The sequence below is a fragment of the Netta rufina genome (assembly GCF_964035555.1).
Source record: "Netta rufina genome assembly, chromosome: Z".
NCBI lineage: Eukaryota > Metazoa > Chordata > Aves > Anseriformes > Anatidae > Netta > Netta rufina.
The window spans coordinates 24,736,141-24,757,931 of record NC_140126.1 but is presented as its reverse complement, the minus strand read 5'-3'; the positions used below and the strand labels follow the sequence as shown (position 1 = coordinate 24,757,931).

At 43.0% G+C, this 21,791-nt stretch overlaps 1 protein-coding gene across 1 annotated transcript in view; it reads right to left on the bottom strand.

Annotated features, from left to right (window-relative positions):
• DMRT1 (doublesex and mab-3 related transcription factor 1) overlaps nucleotides 1-21,096 on the bottom strand; it is a gene marked incomplete at both ends in the record, with an annotated part of 60,245 nt that extends 39,149 nt beyond the window's left edge. Inside the window, 2 exons of the mRNA XM_084305148.1 lie at nucleotides 17,901-18,084; nucleotides 20,788-21,096. Of these exons, the coding sequence (XP_084161274.1) occupies nucleotides 17,901-18,084; nucleotides 20,788-21,096 (493 nt within the window). The remainder of the gene's footprint in view (nucleotides 1-17,900; nucleotides 18,085-20,787) is intronic.
• Nucleotides 21,097-21,791: the final 695 nt, after the last annotated feature.

Here is a 21,791-nt window from a genome sequence, read left to right as displayed (position 1 = left end):
GACTGAAAGCCACCCAGTTGCATACCCACAGCCTTCCTCAGCAGAGGTCTACCTCAACCACCTCTCCCTAAGGCAGGGGAGCTTCTCAGAGGACGTCTGAAGTCCCATTTTCTTTACTCCAGTATCAACTGGTGCCCTGTGATATTTCCAAAGATGAAAAAGAAAGGTGCTCCTTGGTACTGTTTTGCAGCCAAGCTCTGACACACTCCATCAGTTACCTAGCCAAGCCAGATACAGCAAACAGCTGCTACAACCTTCTTCACCGTGTCTAACCACATCCTGAATCTACTTTTACAGAATCACCCAGAATCATCTAGGCTGGAAGAGACCTCCAAGATCACCTAGTCCAATCTCTAACCTAACACTAAGAAGTCCTCCACTAAACCACATCACTGAGCTCTACATCTAAACGTCTTTTAAAGACCTCCAGGGATGGTGACTCCACCACTTCCCTGGGCAGCCCATTCCAATGTCTAACAACCCTTTAGGTAAAGAAGTTCTTCCTAACATCCAACCTAAACCTCCCGTGGCACAACTTAAGCCCATTCCCCCTTGTCCTGTCACCAGGCACGTGGGAGAACAGACCAACCTCCACCTCGCTACAGCCTCCTTTAAGGTACCTGTAGAGTGTGATAAGGTCACTCCTGAGCCTCCTCTTCTCCAGGATGAACAAGCCCAGCTCCCTCAGCTGCTCCTTGTAAGACTTGTTCTTCAGACCCCTCACCAGCTTCCTTGCCCTTCTCTGGACTCGCTCGAGCACCTCGATGTCCTTCTGCTAGTGAGGGGCCCAAAGCTGAACACAGTACTCGAGGTGCGGCCTCACCAGAGCCGAATACAGAGGGACAATCACCTCCCTAGCCCTGCTGGCCACATTGTTTACATATTAAACAAGGGAATGACTGTAAAGCCCATGTAGCTCGGGTCCTACCTCACATCCCTGTAATCCTGCACTGCACTACTCTTTATGGTTTCTGCAGCATAATGATCCCTTCTGCAAGAAGCTGCTGCTTTGTGGCTTAAAGCATGCTGATGGGTTCTCAAGGTCTATCAGTATGGAGATGAAGCAGCACAGACAACAGGTACCTATAAAATAACATCCCTAACAGAGATGTCAGGCAGGTGCTGCCTTCTTCATTTTGTTCCTTTCTCTGTATCTCCTTAGTTACTTATCTGTAAGAAGAGTATGGTGGCATTTCTGCCAGCCTCTCACAGCCAGGGTAATACTTTCCATAGTACTATGTATTAAGCTGCACACTAGATCCAACAATCAGTTTTATCAATTATTGCCACTGACAATACAGTTTTGTTTCACTTCTTCAGCTGCAATCATGAATAGCATTATTTCATGTCACTAAATTATACCATGCCCCTGTCCCTATTCTGCTGCTGCTGACATTTTGCTGACATCAATGAGCTACTTGTTTATTAGCAAACAGAGCCTCCTGCATCTGCTTTTTCTGCCACTCAGCTCTAAGTGAGCAAGAACCCAGCCAGGTGGCTGTTTTAGAGTATCTCTCATATTTACACACAGAATAGAGGAGCGTGCAGCCTGGCAATATCTGTCAAAAAGTAGGAGAAAACAAACATATGCCGCAACTCACATTTTCTTCCTGTACTCAGGAGTGAGTTTAGCTTTGACATCATGCTTTGTGACATGTCTCTGCCTTTTTTTTTTTTTTGCAACTGTAGCATTTTTCTGTGCTTCACCTGGGAGAAAGCAGTTATTTTATACAAGGCACTGTATTTATGCCAGACAGGTAGAGGCCAGACAGGTCAAAGCACCTGAGAGGTTACTCTACAGTAGCCCCCAGTCTTGAACCAGGTTGCCAAAATTCACAGTTCTTCAATGACTCTGGCATGCACAGGGCCAAGAGCCATGCTGCAATCCAGCCCTGCGCTCTTATACACTCAGTCTGGCTGCATCTTGTCATCTACTACTAGTGCATACATTTTACATACACTACATGTGCAGAACACATGCAACTGCAAAATACGTGGAGGGGAAAAAAGCTTTACTACTAATGAATAGTAACTCCCCTGCAAGCCTTGACTTTTTTTTTTTTTTTTTTTTTTCTGAGCAATGCAGGCTCAGAAAGAAAAGCCAGTCAGACCAGCCAGTATCTTCATGGGGTACTGTCAGAGAAGTGCTACCTGCCGACAGGAGCAGAATTAATAGCCAAAGAGCACTGCCAAATTGTCCTTGGAGTAAAGCAAGGCACTCAGAGACCTGCCCCTAGAAGATTTCATCTTAACTGTAATCCAGCAGTTTTTTTTGCTGTATTTGTGCTGCTTATACCCAGCCAAAGTCTGCAAGCCAGCTGATGGGCAAGCACACTATTTCTGGGCTACACCATCCTTAAACACCACTACAGTTGCAGAATAGGGCAGATCAACTTTAAGCAATGGCTGCAACTGCAGTTCTGTGGCATGGGGTTCCTTCAGAGGGTCTTTGGTATGGTAATTCCTGGCAATATGGTGAGCCTTCCCACAGGCCTCACCTCCGACTGCTCACGGAGCAAGGTATCCTACTACAGGGGGGCTGTTAGTCTTTGGCTGTATTTTCTGCCTGCAAGGAGAGGATACCAAGGTCAAGAAGGCAGCTTTCAGTTGTGTTTTTTTTTCTTTTTTTTTTCTCCAAATGTAATTCAACACAGCTGAATAGCTCTGCAGGCAAGGAGAGGGTCCTCCCCTGCTTCAGAGCCTGCCGCATTACAACACCTGCACATGAGGGGCAGCCCCGAGGTTCATTGCTCTAAGGGGAGCAATTTTGAACAGGAATTAAGCTCTCAACAAGGCAACTGCTGCTGTGCCGCCAGACTCCCACTCTTGCCCCTCCATCTGCCCTTTTAAAACAACACAGCTCTTGACTGCCTTTACCAGCTCCACTAAACAGCTGGGAAGGGCTCTGGGGTAACAACAGCACGTATAACCTTGCCCCGAACTTCTGAGGCACAATTTTCTGAAGGAGCAGAAATGGAAGAGTAAAACAAATGCGGGATTGTTAAAATCCTCACTTAGTTTTTGGGACATTGAGCCTACAACGCAGGGCTGTCCAAGGCCTTCCTTCTGTGAGCAGTCCTCTGGCAATGAGACAACAATATCGCTTCATGCCGTTGTGCCTTTCCAAGCTCTTTTCTACTAATTCCTGTGGAGAACTGATGCTACTTTTTTTGCACTATGTACACAGTGTGAAATACGACCCACTCTTTCATAGAAGATCGATAGGATGCATGATAAATATTGTTATTGATCTTGTAGTGTTGTAGGCGACTCTCCAGCTCTATGGCATATTAATAGTAGTTAACCAGTAATTCATTTCAGGACGGCTGGGATTTTCTTTTAAGGAAGGTGAGTTCTTGGGGTCAGTTACACATAAGGGTCTTATATATTCAATAACCTGTGAGAGGCTCCTGCCTTGACTTAGCAGAGCAAGGTGAAAAACAGTGGTCCAGTCCTCAGCTAATGTAAGTCAGTCTCAGACCATTTACTTCAAAAAAGCTATGGCAATTTACACGAATTGCAGATATGCATGGCAAAATGAGCACAGAAGCCTGTATATAGATAATTCTTTCCCTTTTTACTTTTTAGGAGGAGAGAGAAGAGATGACAAGGAGCTTACAGGAATTCCTATCATCTCTATCTCAAAGATGCGAACGTGTTTTTAAACATGCAAACCAAGAAATGCAAACACTGAAGTTGTCTGTTCCATTCACTCATCCTGAACATAAGCATGGAGTATTTTCTACTCCTACCAGTACTGTTAAGGGCTAGTTATACATCTTGTTATACACTGATGTAAGTAATTTAAACATATTTGGGCAAGTCACTGATGCTGAGGTCAAATGTAAAGCAAGTCCATACTAGTTAACTTTCATTGCCTCTAAAACAGGGTGGCAGCATCATGTTGCCTATTGGGAATGGTTACTGGACCACACTCCAGAATCCAGGGAATAGAATTAATCAGCTTGGGGCAGACTCATGCCAGGAATCGTTTTAAAAATAAGGAGACCACATACAGCCCAGTTTCAATGTCTGAGAGCATGCTGTAGCCCAGTTCAATTCACTGATGTGGCCGTAATGGTTGGTAAGTCTACATCTGATTCAGAAAAAGGTTTGTGTATACACGGTATGGTAATCAAAAGAATTTCACTGCCTGCATTTATTGACAAGAGTTGTTTTATACATGCATGGTCATTGTTCTTTTCATACATCTATGATGTTCATAGGTATGTACGTTCATACATGTATGGTAATAGTTCTTATTTATCCCCCTGCAAAGCCTCTACACTTACATAGACATGCTGCTAAAAATGAAAAATAAAATTGACTACTCAAGTAACACATACTCAAGAAGAAGGAAGGCAGGGAGTGTTTCCAGTGAGCAGAGTTGCAGCTTTTGGTACTTTACATTTGCTGTAGTTTTCAGTTCAAAACAATTGTTCTCACCATGGCAGCGTTTGCATCTATCTGCAAGACAGCCTCTGCTACAGAAGCCAGCTATGGTGTTGAAACATTAAAAATTAATTATTCAGCCAGAAAACACTTGCCTTCAGACCTCAAAAGAGTCTTGTATTTGCATCTGATAATTTTCCCTTGTGTAGTGCATAAAAGCATCCTTACAGTCCTATTAACTAGCTTGGCAATATTAAGTGTTGCAATGCCTTAGTTCAATTCATAGCTGGCTTTGAGGTCGGACAGTAGCCTTGAATGAGGCTGGTGTGAAATCACTCCCCAACATAATAATCAGAAGCGCTGGAACAATATGTTTCTCCCACCAGACAATCATGACAGAGCTGTTTCAGATGTCAAAGAAAGCTGGCATCGTTACATACTTTCTCCGGAGACGCTCTGCCTCCCCAGGAACAAAACCCACACACTCGGTCTGCCTTTCAGAGGAGTATTTCTCTTCTCTTTCCATTAGAAGTTGCGGATTATCTCTGGTTCCAGTGTTGAACTTTTAGCTTGCTATAAAGTTAATGTGCTAGACAATGTTCATTCCAGGCAAGGCTGTGGGGCTGTGTATTTTCTGCCACCCCCAAAAAAGGCCATTATCTGTAATTACCCATTACCATGCATAATTATTTCTTCTATTCTGGTCTATGGCCCCCAGGACTTTATGCTGTTACAGCTCACTGCATTATCTTATCAAATTTGTTAAGGAAGCTTTTTTGACCTTTTGAGCACTTGTCACAGCACATACAAAAGCCAGCAGTAAATTGTCTAAGCATGTAATGTGTGATTTATTGTATGTACCTTGTATAATGATACCATACAAGACATTACACACTAACACCTTCCCTATTCCCCACTCCCCGCTGTAGCTACAAGAAGAAGAGGGGGAGGAAGGGGAACCTCTTTAGGAAGAAAGAGAATGAACAGAATAGGAAGAGGCTGGAGTCTCCCTGGTTGAATTTGAGGAGCACAACAGCAACAAATGGCTAAGCCTGAATATCAGGCTCCAGGGAAGGCACCAGTTGTGCTGCTCTTCAGTGCCACCTTTTGTTTCTTATACCTCTCCCCAAAGACTGATGCTACTGCGGAGGCTTCTGCTGATCCCCATTCCTTCACACATAAGCCCATTTACTGCCAGTGCAGCAAGTGGAACGGGATTTAAACAACCCCTCTTCCTAATTCACAGTTTCTGTCAATGCAGTACAGGGCCCTGAGCATTAGAGACAAATCTGGTGCAAGACCAGATCTAAAAGCATTGTTCTTTGTGGATACTGGCATACATTCATTAAGGACCAGGACTTCATCTCCACTGGTCTCAGAGCTCCCAGCTAGGGACCAGATGCAGCCTTGCATCACAGTATGCCTCTGATGACAGTCCCTGTGAATCAAGGCACTGTCACTCTTCTTTGTAAGGACGATGTCCAACCCTCACAGACAAACACAGCTCAGGCAAGCCAGCTCCCTCTGTCCCTCATCCTCTCTCTGGCAATTGAATGTGTCAGATTCTCAACCCACTTCCCTATCTGAAAGGGATATTCAAGAAATTATCATTTAGTGAGTTTTAATAGAAATAATTTGGAGGCTTTTGAATTGTATGATAAAAGAAACTTCCTAAATACAAAATAATCTGAAATACTTTTCTGCCTTCACAATAAAGAAAAGTAAACCTTAAGGGTCACATCTGTACTTTGGCCTAAAACTGCACAATGTAAATTATTTTAGTACAAGGCATGCAGAATTATGCCCTTCCTATCAAGGCTTCTCCCTAAAAGTATAGTGAAAAAGCAGGCACCAGGAACTTCCAAAAACATCCCTGAACTCAGACCCTAAGAGACAGCTAGCTGAGCCTCTGCTCTAAGGACTAAACTCTTCTTTGTGTTTCTCTGCAGTTTCCAGACCTTTGCCTGACCGCTCTGAGACAGTGCTCAAGCACCAGGAGGGTGCAAACTGTAAGAGTGGCACAAGGAAGACATGCAGTGTTCAAGGTCGATAGAAGGACAAGAAGAGTGGGACCATTTTTTCCTTTTTGCTGAGTGACCTACCCAAACAGACCTGGATGCCCAGCTGTGCTCTGAGCTACATCTACCAGAGGGAGAGGTCAAAAAGTCTGTTATCATCCATATCAGACGTGTGGGCTAAAAGCAGCTGTGTCTCCAGGCTCAAGAGAGTAAATCACAGCTGGAGCAGCTTATTGCCACACCAGTCTTTCGGTGCCTCTCTGACCATAGCTGGGAAACACAGCTGCCCAACAGAAAAAATGCTGTTCTTAACACTGAAATGCACATTAATAAATAAATAAATTTAATTTAAAAAATGTGATGCAACAACTCTGAGCCCTTCCCATGCTCCTGTCCCTCCCCTTGGAGATCCACGCAGAGGGACAGAGCTTTCCCGGTCCCTCCTCTCCCTCCTTATCACAACACTTCTCCCCTGCCAGCCCCTGCCTCCCACCACCCCCGGACAAAACAAGCAGTGGCTGTCCGCCTCGGTGCAGGTCTGGTACCCGGCTGCAGGTTTGGTACGCCTTATCAGAGGCATGGGCATAATGGGAGCACTGTCTGCAGGCCTAGGCTTTATCCGTGAAGACGTCAGCGGCTGAACGCTCCTGTTTCTCAAGGTTTGCTCGACTGCCAAAAGAATACTCATCTGCACACTGCAGGAATGGATATCACTTTTTTACCCCTCCTAAGAGTAACTCTGGGAATCACGACTCGAGCAAACGCTGCCTAAGGGTCAGCTTTTCCAGTTCTACCTCTACAGGTCTACACCAGTCCTAAATGGGATGGTGCCTCTCACCATGAATGGCATTAGCCAGGGAGAAGCACTACAGGATAAAAATTACAGCACACTTCAAAAAAATCTGGGAGCTTTCAGAACTAAGGTTATATGTTGTCGTCTTGCTTGCACTCTGACATGCCATCTTTTCACAAGATGCTGCATCTGCATACTGCTTTTGTTGAGAAAGTCAAAAAACATCTAGTGAAAAGACAGAGAAAACCCTAAGTTGAGCTGGTCAAGTTTAATCAAAGGCATAAAGTGTTCAGAACAATCACAGTGGGGATTAATTAAACCTTAAACAAGAGGGTCACTAAAGGGCAAAGTAAACTACTGTCTCTCACTCCAGGGAATGTTTTCTGGTCTTTTAATCATGCCTGTGACTCCTCCCTGAGCCCTGCCAAGCTCAAGCATAGGTGTGCAAGTTCAGACCATTGCTATATCCATTAATAGTTATAAGAAGAAACTAGAGGCCACACAAACAAGGTATCTCACTTGTCCCCTCTCCTAGACTCCAATTGTAATTAGCTCCTGGGCCTGGCATAGGCTGCCTATTTAATGACCAGCAAGGAGTCCCACCAGTCCCACAGCCACCTCACCAGCTTCAGGCACAGAAGAAGCTAACCCTCCTTTCCATCACACATCTGTCCTCGCCCATCATTTCCCACCAGGAGCCACTGATGTTCCACTCTCCTGCACTGGTGCTCTGTCTTCCATGCTGCTTACCAGCCCTCCTTGCTTCCCCACCCCCCAATTTATCTTCTGTCAATTCAGTTTCTTAATCAAGGTATCAGGGGATACAAAATCAAATGCTTTACAGAATTCGACTGCATTGGTATTTCACTTTGTCAAGCAATTCTGTAATGATAGAAGGTTACTAACTTGATGGACTTTTTAGCACACGAAGTTTTGTTAATTCACGTTCAATAAGCAACCTTTAATGTCTGAGTTTCCGCCTCTCCCACAAATTTTAGTCCACTGTGGTCCATCCCATTGTTTTTGCGAAAACTAATGTCAGTTTAATGGATTTGTAGCCACTTATCCTACCACACTCTTCTTAAAACTGGTATGAGATCAGCTAACTTCTAGGCCTTAGGAATTTCCCCTGTGCTAAAAGTCCATTGGAAATCTGTATTAATAGATCAGAGACATCCTCATCAAGTTTTCTTCCTTTTAAGAAAACATTGCATGCAGGTTACCCAATCCTGCTGACTTCACTTACTGCTGGGAATGAAAGCAGAGTGTCACCATCTCTCCACAGCAAAGATCACCATAAATTATTAAACATGTCCTCCTCTCTTCCACACATAGAATTACTGTCCCATAATGGCTCCGATCACCTTTAATTCAGTGTGTGTTCCTAACATAACTTTTAAACCTCCCAATTTTAACATTCTTAGTGTGTTTTAGAATCCACATACGCAACATTTTTTTCAAAGGAAAACATGATTTGGGGAGGGTGGAAGGGAATCCCAGCTAGAAGATTGCAGCTTGGCATAGCAAATTTCCTGGTGACACACAAAAACCCAATCTAACTTCAGCTAAGAGGAGCTGAAATACCACCAATTTCAGCAGAACTGGGGAAGGCACATTTTGTTCACGTTTAGTGTACACTTAATAAAAATGATCTGCTGCAAGCGTTTAGCACACAACTTAAAAATCCTCCTAATATGACTGAAGAAATAAAACCTACAGAAAATAATTTTTATTTCCACACTTAATGCAGGCTTCAGGCCCTCAGTAAGACGTCTGTAGCAGCAAATTACACTTCCAAAATCTTCTGCCACTGACTAGAGCAGAGCAGCTATCTTTTTAGGAGAGCTGGGGAACAATGCTTGATCTTTCCTAATTTGCATTTTTGTTTGTTTTTTTTTTTAAGACAGCTATAGTGACTGTACTCAAATCTTTGTTTGTAAAAAAAAAAAAAAAAAAAAGAAAAAAAAAGAAAAGAAAATAAAAAATAAGCATTCAAAATCTTTGAATCTTGTTCTGAATCTGTGAAGATGAAAGAACCCTTTTCAATGCTACTGAAACATCTAAAAACAGCATATGTTTGTTCTTGTTAAACTGAGACAGCAGGACAATTTATAAATCTAGAAATATTAGCATGAATGACAGCTAATGAAATCAGGACCAACAAAATTAGTGCTTCAGAAAATCATCAGCATGAAAAGCAAGCACCATGCTCAATATTCAGAATAACCACTGGTAGTATGACTTCTATGCGTGCACGTATGTGTGCTATTGCTCCTCTTGAGATACAAGCATTTAACTCACTGCATATCAGACATGCAAGACATTACTTTAGTCCACAACAGGAGCAAAATTTAGACATGACTTCAGAAAACAGAAGAAGGGAATTAAAAGAGAAAGAAAATTAGGGAAGAAATCAGAATTCTAGACAGTCATTAAAAAAACAGCCCAGACACCTGCAGGTCCAAAGAAGCAAATTGAGAGGAGAAAGAAACTCAGTGTGGATTAAATGTAAAAGGATTTAAGTCATTAACAGGAGATCAAAGAGAACGCTAGAAGGGAGGGAAGGTTTTACAAGCATCTGAGATAGGAGACCTTGGAGGAAATACGACTGGGATAAAATCATTACGGCTTACACTAAAAATAATAAAGGGAGTAGGATGATGGTTGGAGTTAGCTAGAGTCTGTGCTTGATTATAAGCCATACGATGACAGAAACCCAAAAGGTTTCTAAAAAAGACCAACTAGAAAAAAAAAAAGTGTTGTTGTTTTTTTTTTTTTTCACTCTGTATTCTGCGGTGTAGTAGAAAAGCTAATCTCCAGGAGTGGCAAAGAATCATGACAGACACCCATCAGGCCTAGCACAGTGAGCAAAAATCACATCTGCACACATCACTCTTGTAGATGATCACTCCATAGATTCAATACCATTTATGCTCACAAAACCTGCTTCCATGCAAATGCAAATTCACCACTAAAGACTTTTGTTCATGCACAGACGACAAAACAAAACACACAGCGACTGGAACTAACATGGCTTCTACCAGTGAAGGTTATGAAACATCAGTACCAGTGCAGTACAGTATAGCATGGTACATCAGCCATAACTATAGGCATTCCTGTCAGCAAATGGTGGCCTAAGCTGTGAGCAGTACAAGTGGTATTGTATTGTATCCTAGAGAAAGGATATTAAAAATGGATAAAATAATAAATAAAGGATAAAAAAATAAAGGATATTAAAAAAATAAATAAAATAAATAGGCATCCAATGTCATTGCAAAGGAAAAGAAGCTCTGTGCTCAAATAACTTTTAACAAGCTCTTCAAGAAAACAGAGCAGAGAACTGAAGTAGTAACATTTGTACTTAACCCACTGAATTATTCATAACTCTGTCTAAAACCAGCAGGTACTAAAATGTAGGAGAAAGTTTACGAAAGTTCAGGGAAAAAAAATGTAACTACAAGAAGCATTTGAAAAAGTATTTCTACAAAAGCAATCTTCAAAACTGCCTTTTTGTCCCCAAGTCGTTAAATGACAAATCTACTAAAAATGGGACATGAACCAGAAACATTAATATGGAAGCAAGTTTATAAATAAAGCAAAAGAAAGCAGTCTTCAAGGTACAAGAAAGCATGTAAAAAAAAAAAAAAGAGAGGAATCACGCCAATGCTCAGTTAAGGAAGCGTGCAGTATGCCTTCACTCCCCACTTATATCTTTTCTCAAAACAGAAAGAAAGCCCCACACATTCAGATAAACCATAATAACTGTTTCAAGGACACAGAAAGGAACAAGAGGTTAGCTGCAGATAGCATAATAATGTGCCCACAGATAGAAAATTCTCAGTACATCTACTGCTCCTGCTTCAATCCTTATCTTGGTGTGCATAATGACAAATGGAAAGCACAAGCCGGCACAGATAACTCTCTAAATGTGAATGCACATATTCAAATACCAGCATGATGGAGGGAGAACCTCCAAGGCACAAAGAACAATAAGGGATTCCAACCAACCTCTGGCCTTCATCAGGATGAGAAACCCACAGCACCAAGGGTCCTCGGCCAATTTGCACAGTTGCTACCGAAATCAATTCAGCATGCAGGAGCTGCTGCCACGAGCTGAGGGTCTACAGAGCTCCAGTGCATAGAAGTACACTTGGAAACCTGAGCCATGTGTGAGAAAAGCCAGAGAGAAAAATGTTGCATGCTCAGAAAGCCCTATGATGAAAAATTTTGAAAAATTAACAAAAAAAAAAATCTACTCATGATTCTTTGGGTAAAAAACAAACAAACAAAACTTTTCTGGAAAAAGAAAGGGGGATAGAAGTGTGTTCTGAGCTGCCTGCATGTTTTCACCTCTGCTGTTACAGGAGCTTTGGTGCCAAGCAATCCTTCCCTCCCAAAGCAAGCAGGTAGCTCGCAGTTGGTCCTGAGCCTGCCCTGCTCCCCCCACACTGCAGGAAGCTCTCCCCAGACGCTGCCTCTGGTGGAGACAGCCGTGGACAAGCCTCATGACACCCGCCAGCACAAAAAAAAACAACAACAAAACTATTTTTTCCGAGGTTCTCAGAATCTTTTCATGCTGCTCTTTATCTTTACAATTCCACAGCAATTCAAACACGATCAAAAAAGCCCGAAAGGAAAAATAAAACCTCTTCTTTTGCAGACTCAACTCTGAAAATCACCACTAGTTTCACTTCTTTCCCAAATACAGCAGAAACTCAGTACTTCACCAGTCTGTGCCTCGTTTAATAAGCATGTGTGGCACTTCAGACATTAGCTCAGAAAAAGACAGGCACATACACAAGAAGCTGTAAAGACAATGAAAGAATATTGCTTGAAAAGGGAAACTGCAAGCTTAGCAAGCTGCAGGTTCCAGGACTGAAGAATTAACTGGAAACATCTAATCAGGGATGCAGAACCCTGTAACATTATGATTTATTTAACACAGTCAAACAATGGCCATAGGCAATGAATCACACAGGAGATGACAAAGCTGCAGGAGATTTCCATCATCTAGTTTAACCTGCGCATTGATCAGAGTTTACCTCCGTATTAATCACTTGAGAACGCAGGCTAACACACTCTTAAACACCTCTTGTGATTATGCTTCACTTACCCCCTTGTCCTTATGCAGGTCACTCTGTTGCTAATTGCACTTCTAGTTAGGAGAAAAAGTGTCTACTGTCTAATTTAATTTTGTCTTTTTTAGTTTCAAGCCGTTGCTCCTTGTTATGCTGTCTCAAGCACTGTAAATAATCCCTCCCCCTCCTCCATATTATTACCTCTCAAATATTTATAGACTGTTATATCCACCCTTAGTCTCCTTTTCTACAAGCCATACATCATTTCTGTCACCCTTCCCTCTATCCTTTCAGATTTATCTATGTCCTTTTATAATGAGATGCTCAAAACTCTTTTGCAGTGTTCCCAAGTACAGCTAAACCAAAGCAGTGGAGAGATGCAGACCTATTTCTATCCTAAACCGTGGAAATACTGTTCAAAGAGAAACACTGACTGAATATTTACTTGGTCCAGTCATGCCAGTAGGAAAACCACTTTACAGGCAGAAGACGATCTCCAGCAGCTGCTTCCCAACAAGAAGTCCAACTTGTGCTGCAGAAATAACGCCAATGCTAAACAGCTAAGTTCATAAATTCTTACAGGAGTCCCATGCAAACATGATTCTTCTTCTCTCGTCTTAAGTGTAACATACTGGATAAAAGCAGACAGTTATGGATAGAAAGATGTTATTCACAGGTAAAGGATGCTAACTTTTTTTTTCTTTTTTTTTCTTTTTTTTTCTTTTTTTTTTTTTTGTGTACATTAGAATCACATAATCACTCAGGCTAGAAAAGACCTATCAAGATCATCAAATTCCAACCATGAGGAACAAGGGTAAAATATACCAGCTCTTAACAGTCTAGCAGAGACACATCACGTTCAACTATAATCTTTTATGTGAACAGAGATTCATTGCCTGTAGGAGGAGGTAGGTAAAAACACCAGGATGGGGCTTCTTGGCTCTTGGGAAGGATAGGAAGTTGGCAAGACCAGAAGGCAAACAGCAACTGAAACTGCTGAAGTACTGGTAGTAGGCACAGCAGGAGAAAATGATAGTTTGAAAGTAATAAGGAGGCAATGACAAGAGCAGGATGACGGAGCACTGACCACTGCAGATCCACCAAAAACTCTGAGGTCATGCAGCCACTGTCTTAGCACTGACTAAATTAACATTTTCTGTTGCAATCTGATGTAGATTTAGTCATCAAGTGTTTTCAGGTCAAAACAGTCAGGATTTCAGCTGAAGGCCTACAAATACTGAACAGTATTGACAAGACAAATTTCAACACGTAGACTTAATGCCACTATGAAAAAGTAGACATTTTGTAGATTCATATAATTATTTAGGTTGGAAGGTCCTCTGGAGGCCAGCTCACTCAAACTCTGCTCAAAGTAGAGGCACCTTCACAGCTAGATTGTGCTGCTCAGGCACCAAGCACCTGAGTTTCGAGTCTCTCCAAGGATGAAGAGACTTTTCAACCCCTCTGGGAAACTTGTTCCACTGCTCGAACACTCTTCATCATGAAATGTTCACGGCACCTTCCTAATGTTGTCCTTCAGTTGCCTAGAAGAGACTTTTGGACAAAACTGAAAGTCTGACTGCATGTGGCACTATACTGTTAAGACATAAAAGGATTTTCTTTCAAAAATAAAATTTCTGTTTATTGTTTTTGTTTTTAAATCAGACTATCGTATCTTCCAATTGTAATAGCTCATTTTTTAACTTCATTACTTATGCAGCACAACGTCTGTGAGCTCTTGGCAGCAATGTTTTAAGTGCAACAACACAGAAAATGTCAATCCAAAACAGAACAGCCATTTAGGCATAAATATACTGGAAAGGTAACAAAAAAGCAAAGGAAGAGAAAAGAAGGCAAACCAGCGTTTTCAAAGGCATCTGGGGCACTTCATTCCTCATTCATTCAGCCTGGAGTTACAACTGCCTCTCTACAATCCTTTTTTATTACCAGGTAAAACTCTGTCATCCAAAGAGTTTCAAATTGAAGGGAGAACCTACTTAGAGAAAGGTAAGAAGAACACTATTTTGTTTCCATAATGCATAATAAATGTTACAAAGGGAAATACCACCTGTAAGCTTCTTACTCACAAAGACTGACAATGATATGTTTAACTTGCCAGCCAGTGATACTATGAAGGCACATAAATAATGCCTTTATTAATGCTTCTGGCAAATCCAACAGCAAACAGACCTCGCAGAACACAGAAAGAGCCGGTGTGTAAGAGCACGCAGTAATTCTGTCTATTTTGGATGCTTATAACATGGGCCAACATGAGTATAACCAGGAAGAAGTCGCACTTTCCAGAACTTTCCATGACCTATCTTGCAGCCATTCCGTCCTGCCTGCAGAAGGCCAAGCGTCTGCAACCAAACAAAATGGAGGAAGGCCGAAATGCTGTGTGTCTCCTTCCCTTGGTGTGAACAGCTCTCACTCACAGTTCTTTCACGACCATGCTTTGTATTATTTTTCAGTGATTTCTAAATACTAGAATTGCAACGATACCAAGCTGGCATGGAACTGAGAAGGATCCAGGCTTAAAAACACTGCACTGAAATGTCTCAAAGGCACATTTTAAGTACCTCCCCACAGCCTTTTCCTGAGGCTTCACACGCTAGTTAATCCAACAAAATGTACCTGCTCTACAGAAGGAAAGACAATTGCTTTAGATGCCCTATTATTATGACTTTTCACTGCTGTGTATAATAAAATGGTCACTTTTTTTTTTTTTTTTAGGGAACAGCTTTTTTTTTTTCTTTTTTTTTTTTTTTTTAATAGGGAAAATACACAGAAACTACAAAATTTGTTTGCAGAAGTTCAGATAATGCGCTGTGAGCACACTCCGCTCCCTTCCAACTACCCTACAGCCCCCCAGATCACTTTTTTCTCAGGGAACATATGCTCCCACCAAAGCAAATACGGTTTCCAAGCCTGGGAAGGTAAATGGATAAACCCCTACACTTTGACCATGATAATTCATTCTTTCCTTCTTCAAAAATAGCATGTCACAAAGGGATCTGAAAAACAGTCTCGGGACTCTGCAGGTGCCATAATATTTCTGATTTTCCGATAAAATAGATACAGTGAGGAAAGACTCTCTCCCTGGCACTGTGTCTGATTTGTGTGACTCCTTCACACATTATTCCTCCAGTGGCAAACAATGCCCTGCGTGAGAGACTTCAAAAGAAAAACGGCTTTGGTGAAGCCAAAAACTTACCCAAGGAAGAGAATTACCACTGTCAAAATGATCTCTTGCACAGTCTAACGTGTGTTGTACAAGAATGTGGCTCTCAGCTTCTCTAGGGTTCACGGGGAGCTACTGATTTCTGCTGCAAGTAGGAGTTTGACTCTCTCTGCCTGCATTAATTATTCTGTAAATTCTCACAAAGTCTGCACCTCGGCCTACCAAACTGAGACACTTTGACACCTGCTCGAAGTATGACACCTGCTATGACTGAGTCACTTCCCATTTTCTTTGTACCACAGTCTCCTAAATCCTAATAACCCACAATGTCCTTCTTCCCACTTCAGCTCAAGCAGGATTTCTCATTTTGCTTGCAGTGCAAGGTATCTGTAAAACTGTAAAACAGCAATGAAAGAACCCTTCAAGTACCTGGTCCTGAAGCAGCCTGATACCTAAAACAAGAGCTTCATGACACATCATACCTTGCAGCTTCTTATCTACTTTCAGAAGACCTTTATATTCTACAGAAAGCAAAGGCCAGAATATACACACAGATATTTATATATCTCTGTGACTGTTAGGAAGAAAATGCACACCACAATTCAAGTGGTACTCCTCACCATAAAAATTCAATTTTCAAGTTCTAAAGTCTGCATTCTGACACCCAATAAAGCTGCTCTAGTTGAACACACAGCAGCTTCTGTCATCAAGCAGCCTCAGAGCCTGCACACACATCCACTAGTGCCATTAAACTCATATGCATGAGTAGTTACACAAAATTCAGGTGAACCCACCAAAATTAGTTGGGCCAGAACTTTACAGACTGCAGATGCTTAAAGGCTAAGCACAGTTTTCAATTTCTGCTTGGGTGCCTAGAAGCAAAATTATGAACCCAACTTCGTATTCGCTCCCACATTCATTCATTTCTGGCAAACAAAGCTGACCCTGCCTTGCTTCGTGCCTGGAATCAAATCTTCTCTCTGGAGATGAAGCTGTGTATTTTAAACGTTGTGACCTACACACAGTTATTCAGTACAATGGTTGAGAAACAATGTATTTGGATTGCTAACAAATATCTACAGTAAGAAAATAATGACAGCAAAACATTTACAATTACTTAAACTAAAAGAGAAAAGTGAACTCAAATGATTTTAAAGTTAGCGATTTTCACGTTTTCAAGTGTTTATACCAGCATGCGGTTGTCTAAAGCTTGTCTAATTAATACTTTTCATTAAAGAATCATAATTTAATTCAATTTAATAAAAAACATTAAAGTAGAACTTATAAAGTAAATAACTACAGACATTTAGAAAACGCTAAGATCAAAGCTTATGCAAATTCTGTTGACAGTAAGACAATTTAATTTTTTGGCCCTTCAGAACAAGCAAGGATTTTCTTGTTCTGAGTTACACGGCATCTCTATACATTACTGAATATACTACTTTAATCTTTAGTCAGTTTTTTCCATCACTATAGATAAAGCATGCAGTAACCCAAAGACGAAAGCAGTGACTGCGTTGATTCAAAGGTGACAGTAACATGACTGCAATAATGAAAACAAAAAAGCAAATAAAAAGTTATTTATTGTTTTATCAACGAGTTCTTCTAAAAGCTTCACAGAGAAATTCCTGAAACTGGCCTGAAACTGCCTGTCTGCAACGGATGCAACAAATCCATCTGACAAGGCTTTTAATGGCTTTCAAGACAGAGTTGCATGACAGACACACCTATGTGTTGTCCTTTTATTAGTTAATGCAAGGCACTGTCCACTTCACATGCATTTCTTTAAGCCAGATGTGTATTTACCTGTGTTATTGGCATCAGTACAAATGATAAAAAAATAATTAAATTTCTTTTTCATGTTTTTTTTTTCTCTTTCTTTCTTCCTTTTCCTGTCTACACAACAGAAGTCAAAGATGTCAGCTTCATTTTAACTGCTCTATCTATCAGGTATAAGCTCTGCACCCAGCCACACAGAACTGATGTACCACCACATCAAGACAGGACGCAACTCTCTGATGTCAGAGCTAATGACACTACCTACACACCTAGCTTCAGTTTTGAAGAAGATAAAGAGCCAGTCAACAAGTAGTTGCCAGGACCATGGCAGAAGCAAGGAAGGAAAAGTATTTGGGGAGAAAGGGGAAAAGCTCCCTGTAAATCACTACTTGCAGGTATACATACATGGAAATTCAACAGAGTGCTAGTCTTATTCCAATTTATTTTGATTTTCAAGTAAAAATAACAAAATAAAATATGAAAGATTGATGCTGGGTTCCTCCCTTTTACTAACCATACCAACAGCACAACAGAGTTGTTGGAGAGGGGACTCCACTCCACTGTGACTGTAGACAGGGGAATGAGGTGAAACAGCAGGCAGGTGTAAATAATGCCAGCTCCTGCCCCAAGCAGCGAGCTGATCTCTCCCAGCACTTTACCTGATGGTGTGCTAGTTGCTGCTGTTGCTGTACTCGTGGAGTGTGTAGGGCTGCTGCTTTCCAGCAAGAGACAAGAGCTCCCACCACCATTCTTCTTAATGAACTGCTCTGGGACACTGGGCAGGGGTACTGGGTGGCTGATTCCCAGTTCCTCTTCCTGAGCTTGCTGCCTTCTCAGTGCAACCTGGGAACAAGAAGACAGATGTAGGGCATGTTCTCTGACTTGAGCACAATTTGTAATGGCAACAGGCAAGACTCAAACTCAAGGCTGTTTTTGTTTCTTGGTACTCTCTGAAGTGTTGATGGCATAATCCAGCCAGTGGGTATAGGAAGATATAAAAGAGATTGTTGAGCTATTTAAAAGCAACCACTTTTCCATCCAAGCATATGTGAACAAACCCATGAAATGCCGGTGCCATCTTCTTCCAATGAGGTCACATTAAGGCTGACTGCATTCATGCAATACAGTTGCTCTTGGGTGAAGCATATTGACAAATGCATAGACCCATTCCTCTCTGCTGATAAACAGCTCCTGGGGATAAGAAATCACCTTTCAGGCTTGCTGTGCCTCTTCATCTTAATAAGGTAACTCTTTATGAGTGTTTATACTTGCAATCTGTTGCTCTGTCCAAGCCTGCTGGGCTGCCTTGCTTGCTCTTGGTTGGAAATCGAGGGAATTTCAATACATGGTACAGTCAGTACACACAGAGAGCTTTCTGGCAGAGGCACACAGAAGGCAGGGAACCACCCTGCAAGCATTTCAGCAAGTGTCACACACATTGCATGCAGCTGGCCATGTCTGGTGCAGCAGCAGCTCCCCGCTCCTTTCCCAACACTGATGCAGCTCCAGAGCCTAGTCTGCACTAGCAAAGCCCACAGGCAATGCAAACTCTGGACACAGGTGCAAACAAGCCACATGCAATGCCTACTGAAGATTCAGAGGGTAAAGCACACCCTTTCTGCCTCACCTGAACAGGCAGGTCGGTTTTGCACAGCCATCCACCTATGCCAAGTCCTGAGACATTGCCAGGCAGCACAGCTTTGTAGCTATCCACCCTGCAACTTGCCACATAGCAACTGCTTTGCATCTGCATCTGAACCACGGAAATCTGTACTAGATTGCAGACCATGATCATGGGCTTCTTCTGCAGGAAATTCTCCTGGGTAATTCTCCGGGATGTGCCTCTGTTTCCTGGCCATGTTCAACAGCCACATTTTCCTAATATGGGTATGTAATACTATCAGAGAAATTAATGACAGCTTGTTAAAAACATATGTTCAAAACAGAGCGTATAGACGTGCAAACACTATGGGACTTAGTCCCTTTTTTTTTGGTTTGACTTCACAAACCAACAGCCTTGACCTGCAAAATTCCACCAGCACAAAGTGGCTTACTGCAGAAATATATCAAAAGGGGTAAAGACAGACTTTCAATGTGCAGCTCCTACACAGATAAGGTTCAGTGAGGGAGGCTTTCGAAACCACTTTCAAATACTAGGCAGGGAAGAGACAGCCCCCTCTGCAAGAGCCAGCTGCAGAGAGGAATTCACGGTGTGAAAGGAACTACTGGGCGGCAGAACTACCTGCACAGAAGGGGACAGCTTCACAGGGGAAAAAAAAAAAAAAAAGAAGAAAGAAAGAAAGAAAAAAAAAAAAAAAACAAAAAACTGCTTTCTCTTCCCTGAGGGGCTCCAAAAAGGGACCCATGTTTATTATCCCATGGTTCACACCTGGCAGAGATAGCACATGCAACTTTGGCATAATCCACTATTTCTGGACCGCTGTAGTATTAGCTGGGAGGAATTACTTAAATGAACCAAAACTCCCCATGGATTCAAAGGAAATTTAATCTAACTGCATGAAATAATTAAATAAAATTATTTTTAAAAAACGGGGGAGGATTTCAAGGAGGGCTACTAGGAGTTTTAGTCTGGCATTGGGACACTCATTTTCTGTGGGACTGTGAAGTTCTGAGAGCACATTACCTGCGAAGCGGGTCCACGCGTCTGGCATCTCTGCCTTTAATTGTACCAGTTAGTCCTAGCACCTTCCAATTAATCCGTCTGAAGGGCTTTATTTGCGTGAACCGGGATGTGCAATCTCACTCACAGGGCTCAAGCACATTAGCCGTATCACTCCCAGAACTCCTCATTAATGAAGTTTTCAACACAAGGCTCACAGGGACTAACAGAGCCTCGTTAAACGTTATCAGGCAGAGCTGTGACTTCAGAGGGAATCTCCAATGAATGAAGTTACCTCTGTGCAGAAATGGATGTAGTTTGGTTTACCTCGGCATGGCAATGATTTGCAATTTAGATTTAAGGTTATAAGCTGTAGGCAGCCCTGCATATACAGAGCCTCTCCATGAAGTATTAATAAAGTTTTTAAACAGCTGTGTATAAGCATTTTAAGGAAAGAAAGAAAAGTATGTTTTCTTGGAAACGAACTCATCAAAAGCCACCTAATGTAAGGTCAAATGGACATACCGGATCTGAAACTGGGAGTGGAAAACACTGCCACTAGCTGCTAGATGGATGGATAATCGTTTAGTTAAAAACAAGCTGTTCGACGGACAAAACAAATAACGTAACGTCATGTAAAAGCCTGAAGGGTGCAAGCGTGTTTAAGTTTTGGTGAGTTCGTGTTTTAAAATCAGTACATATTCAGACGCGCTCAGAAGTCCGCTGCCAGCCGCCTAACTCCTGCACGTGTTTCCATGTGAAGAAAAAAAAAAAAAAAAAAAAAAAAAAAAAGTTTAATTAATTTATTTTTTTAAAGGCGTTACGTGACGGAGCCCAGCTTCGCCCCGCATCATGCCCCCAGCCCTGGGGGTCGGGCTCCGCCGAGCCCCCCCCAGCCCCCCCACCCCGGCCGCCCCGCGCCTCACCTGCGCTGCCATGACCCGCTGCCGCTCGGCGATCAGGCTGCACTTCTTGCACTGGCAGTCCCGCCACATGCAGAACCGCTTGTGCCCCTTCAGCGGCGACGAGTACCCGTGGTTGCGGCAGCGGGCGCACTTGGGCAGCCGCGGCAGCTTCTTCCCCGCCGCCGCCGCCGCCGCCGAGGAGGAGGAGGAGGAGGAGGAGGAGGCGACCCCCGGTGCCGGGGCGGCCGCCATTTGGGCGAAGCCGCCCGCCTTGTCCGCGGGGCCGGGGGCCTCCGGGGGCTCGCCGAAGGCGGGGGAGTCATTGGGCATGGCGGCGGCGTGCGCGTCGCGTCCCGTCCCGTCCCGTCGGTGCCCTCCCGTCCCGTCCCGTCCCGTCCCGTCCCGTCCCGTCCCGTCCCGCTCCGCCCCGCCACCCCTCGCGGCCCGGCCTCGCCCCTCCCGCCGCGGCCCCCTCCGCCCCCCCGGGGCCGAGCCCTCTCCGCCGGGGGCACGGCCCGGCCCGGCCCGCTCCCCTCTGCCGCCCCCCGGCCGCAGGTGCAGGGCGCTGGGCTGGGTGCTTGTGGGGGACACGGGCTGCAGGAGCTGCGGAGCGGGTGCAGGCGGGCAGAGCTTTGCCCGGGAAGATGCTTTTTTCCTTTCCTCCTTTGCATGGGCTCCCCTTCTCCGTGCGTGATTTACAGACCCCGGCGGCTCTACAGATATTATTTACAGTATTAATATTTCCTCTGTTACACCTTTAAATCTTTCCGGGCTCGGCTTCAGGTGACGCTATCTTCATGCCGAAATGAAACTATTAAATTACATCTCAATCTAAGATGAATGACAACTGTCAGATGAGTGACTCAACAGAGATGAAGCAGAAGGCGCCTGAGATTATGTGAGGCTGATTTATAAAGATTGCATAAAGATTTCTATAACCCCAGCTTCATGACTCAGCATATCAGATAGTAATAAGTTACAGCAGGTAGAAATTTATTTCTGCTGGATGAAGCCAAGGAAAGCTT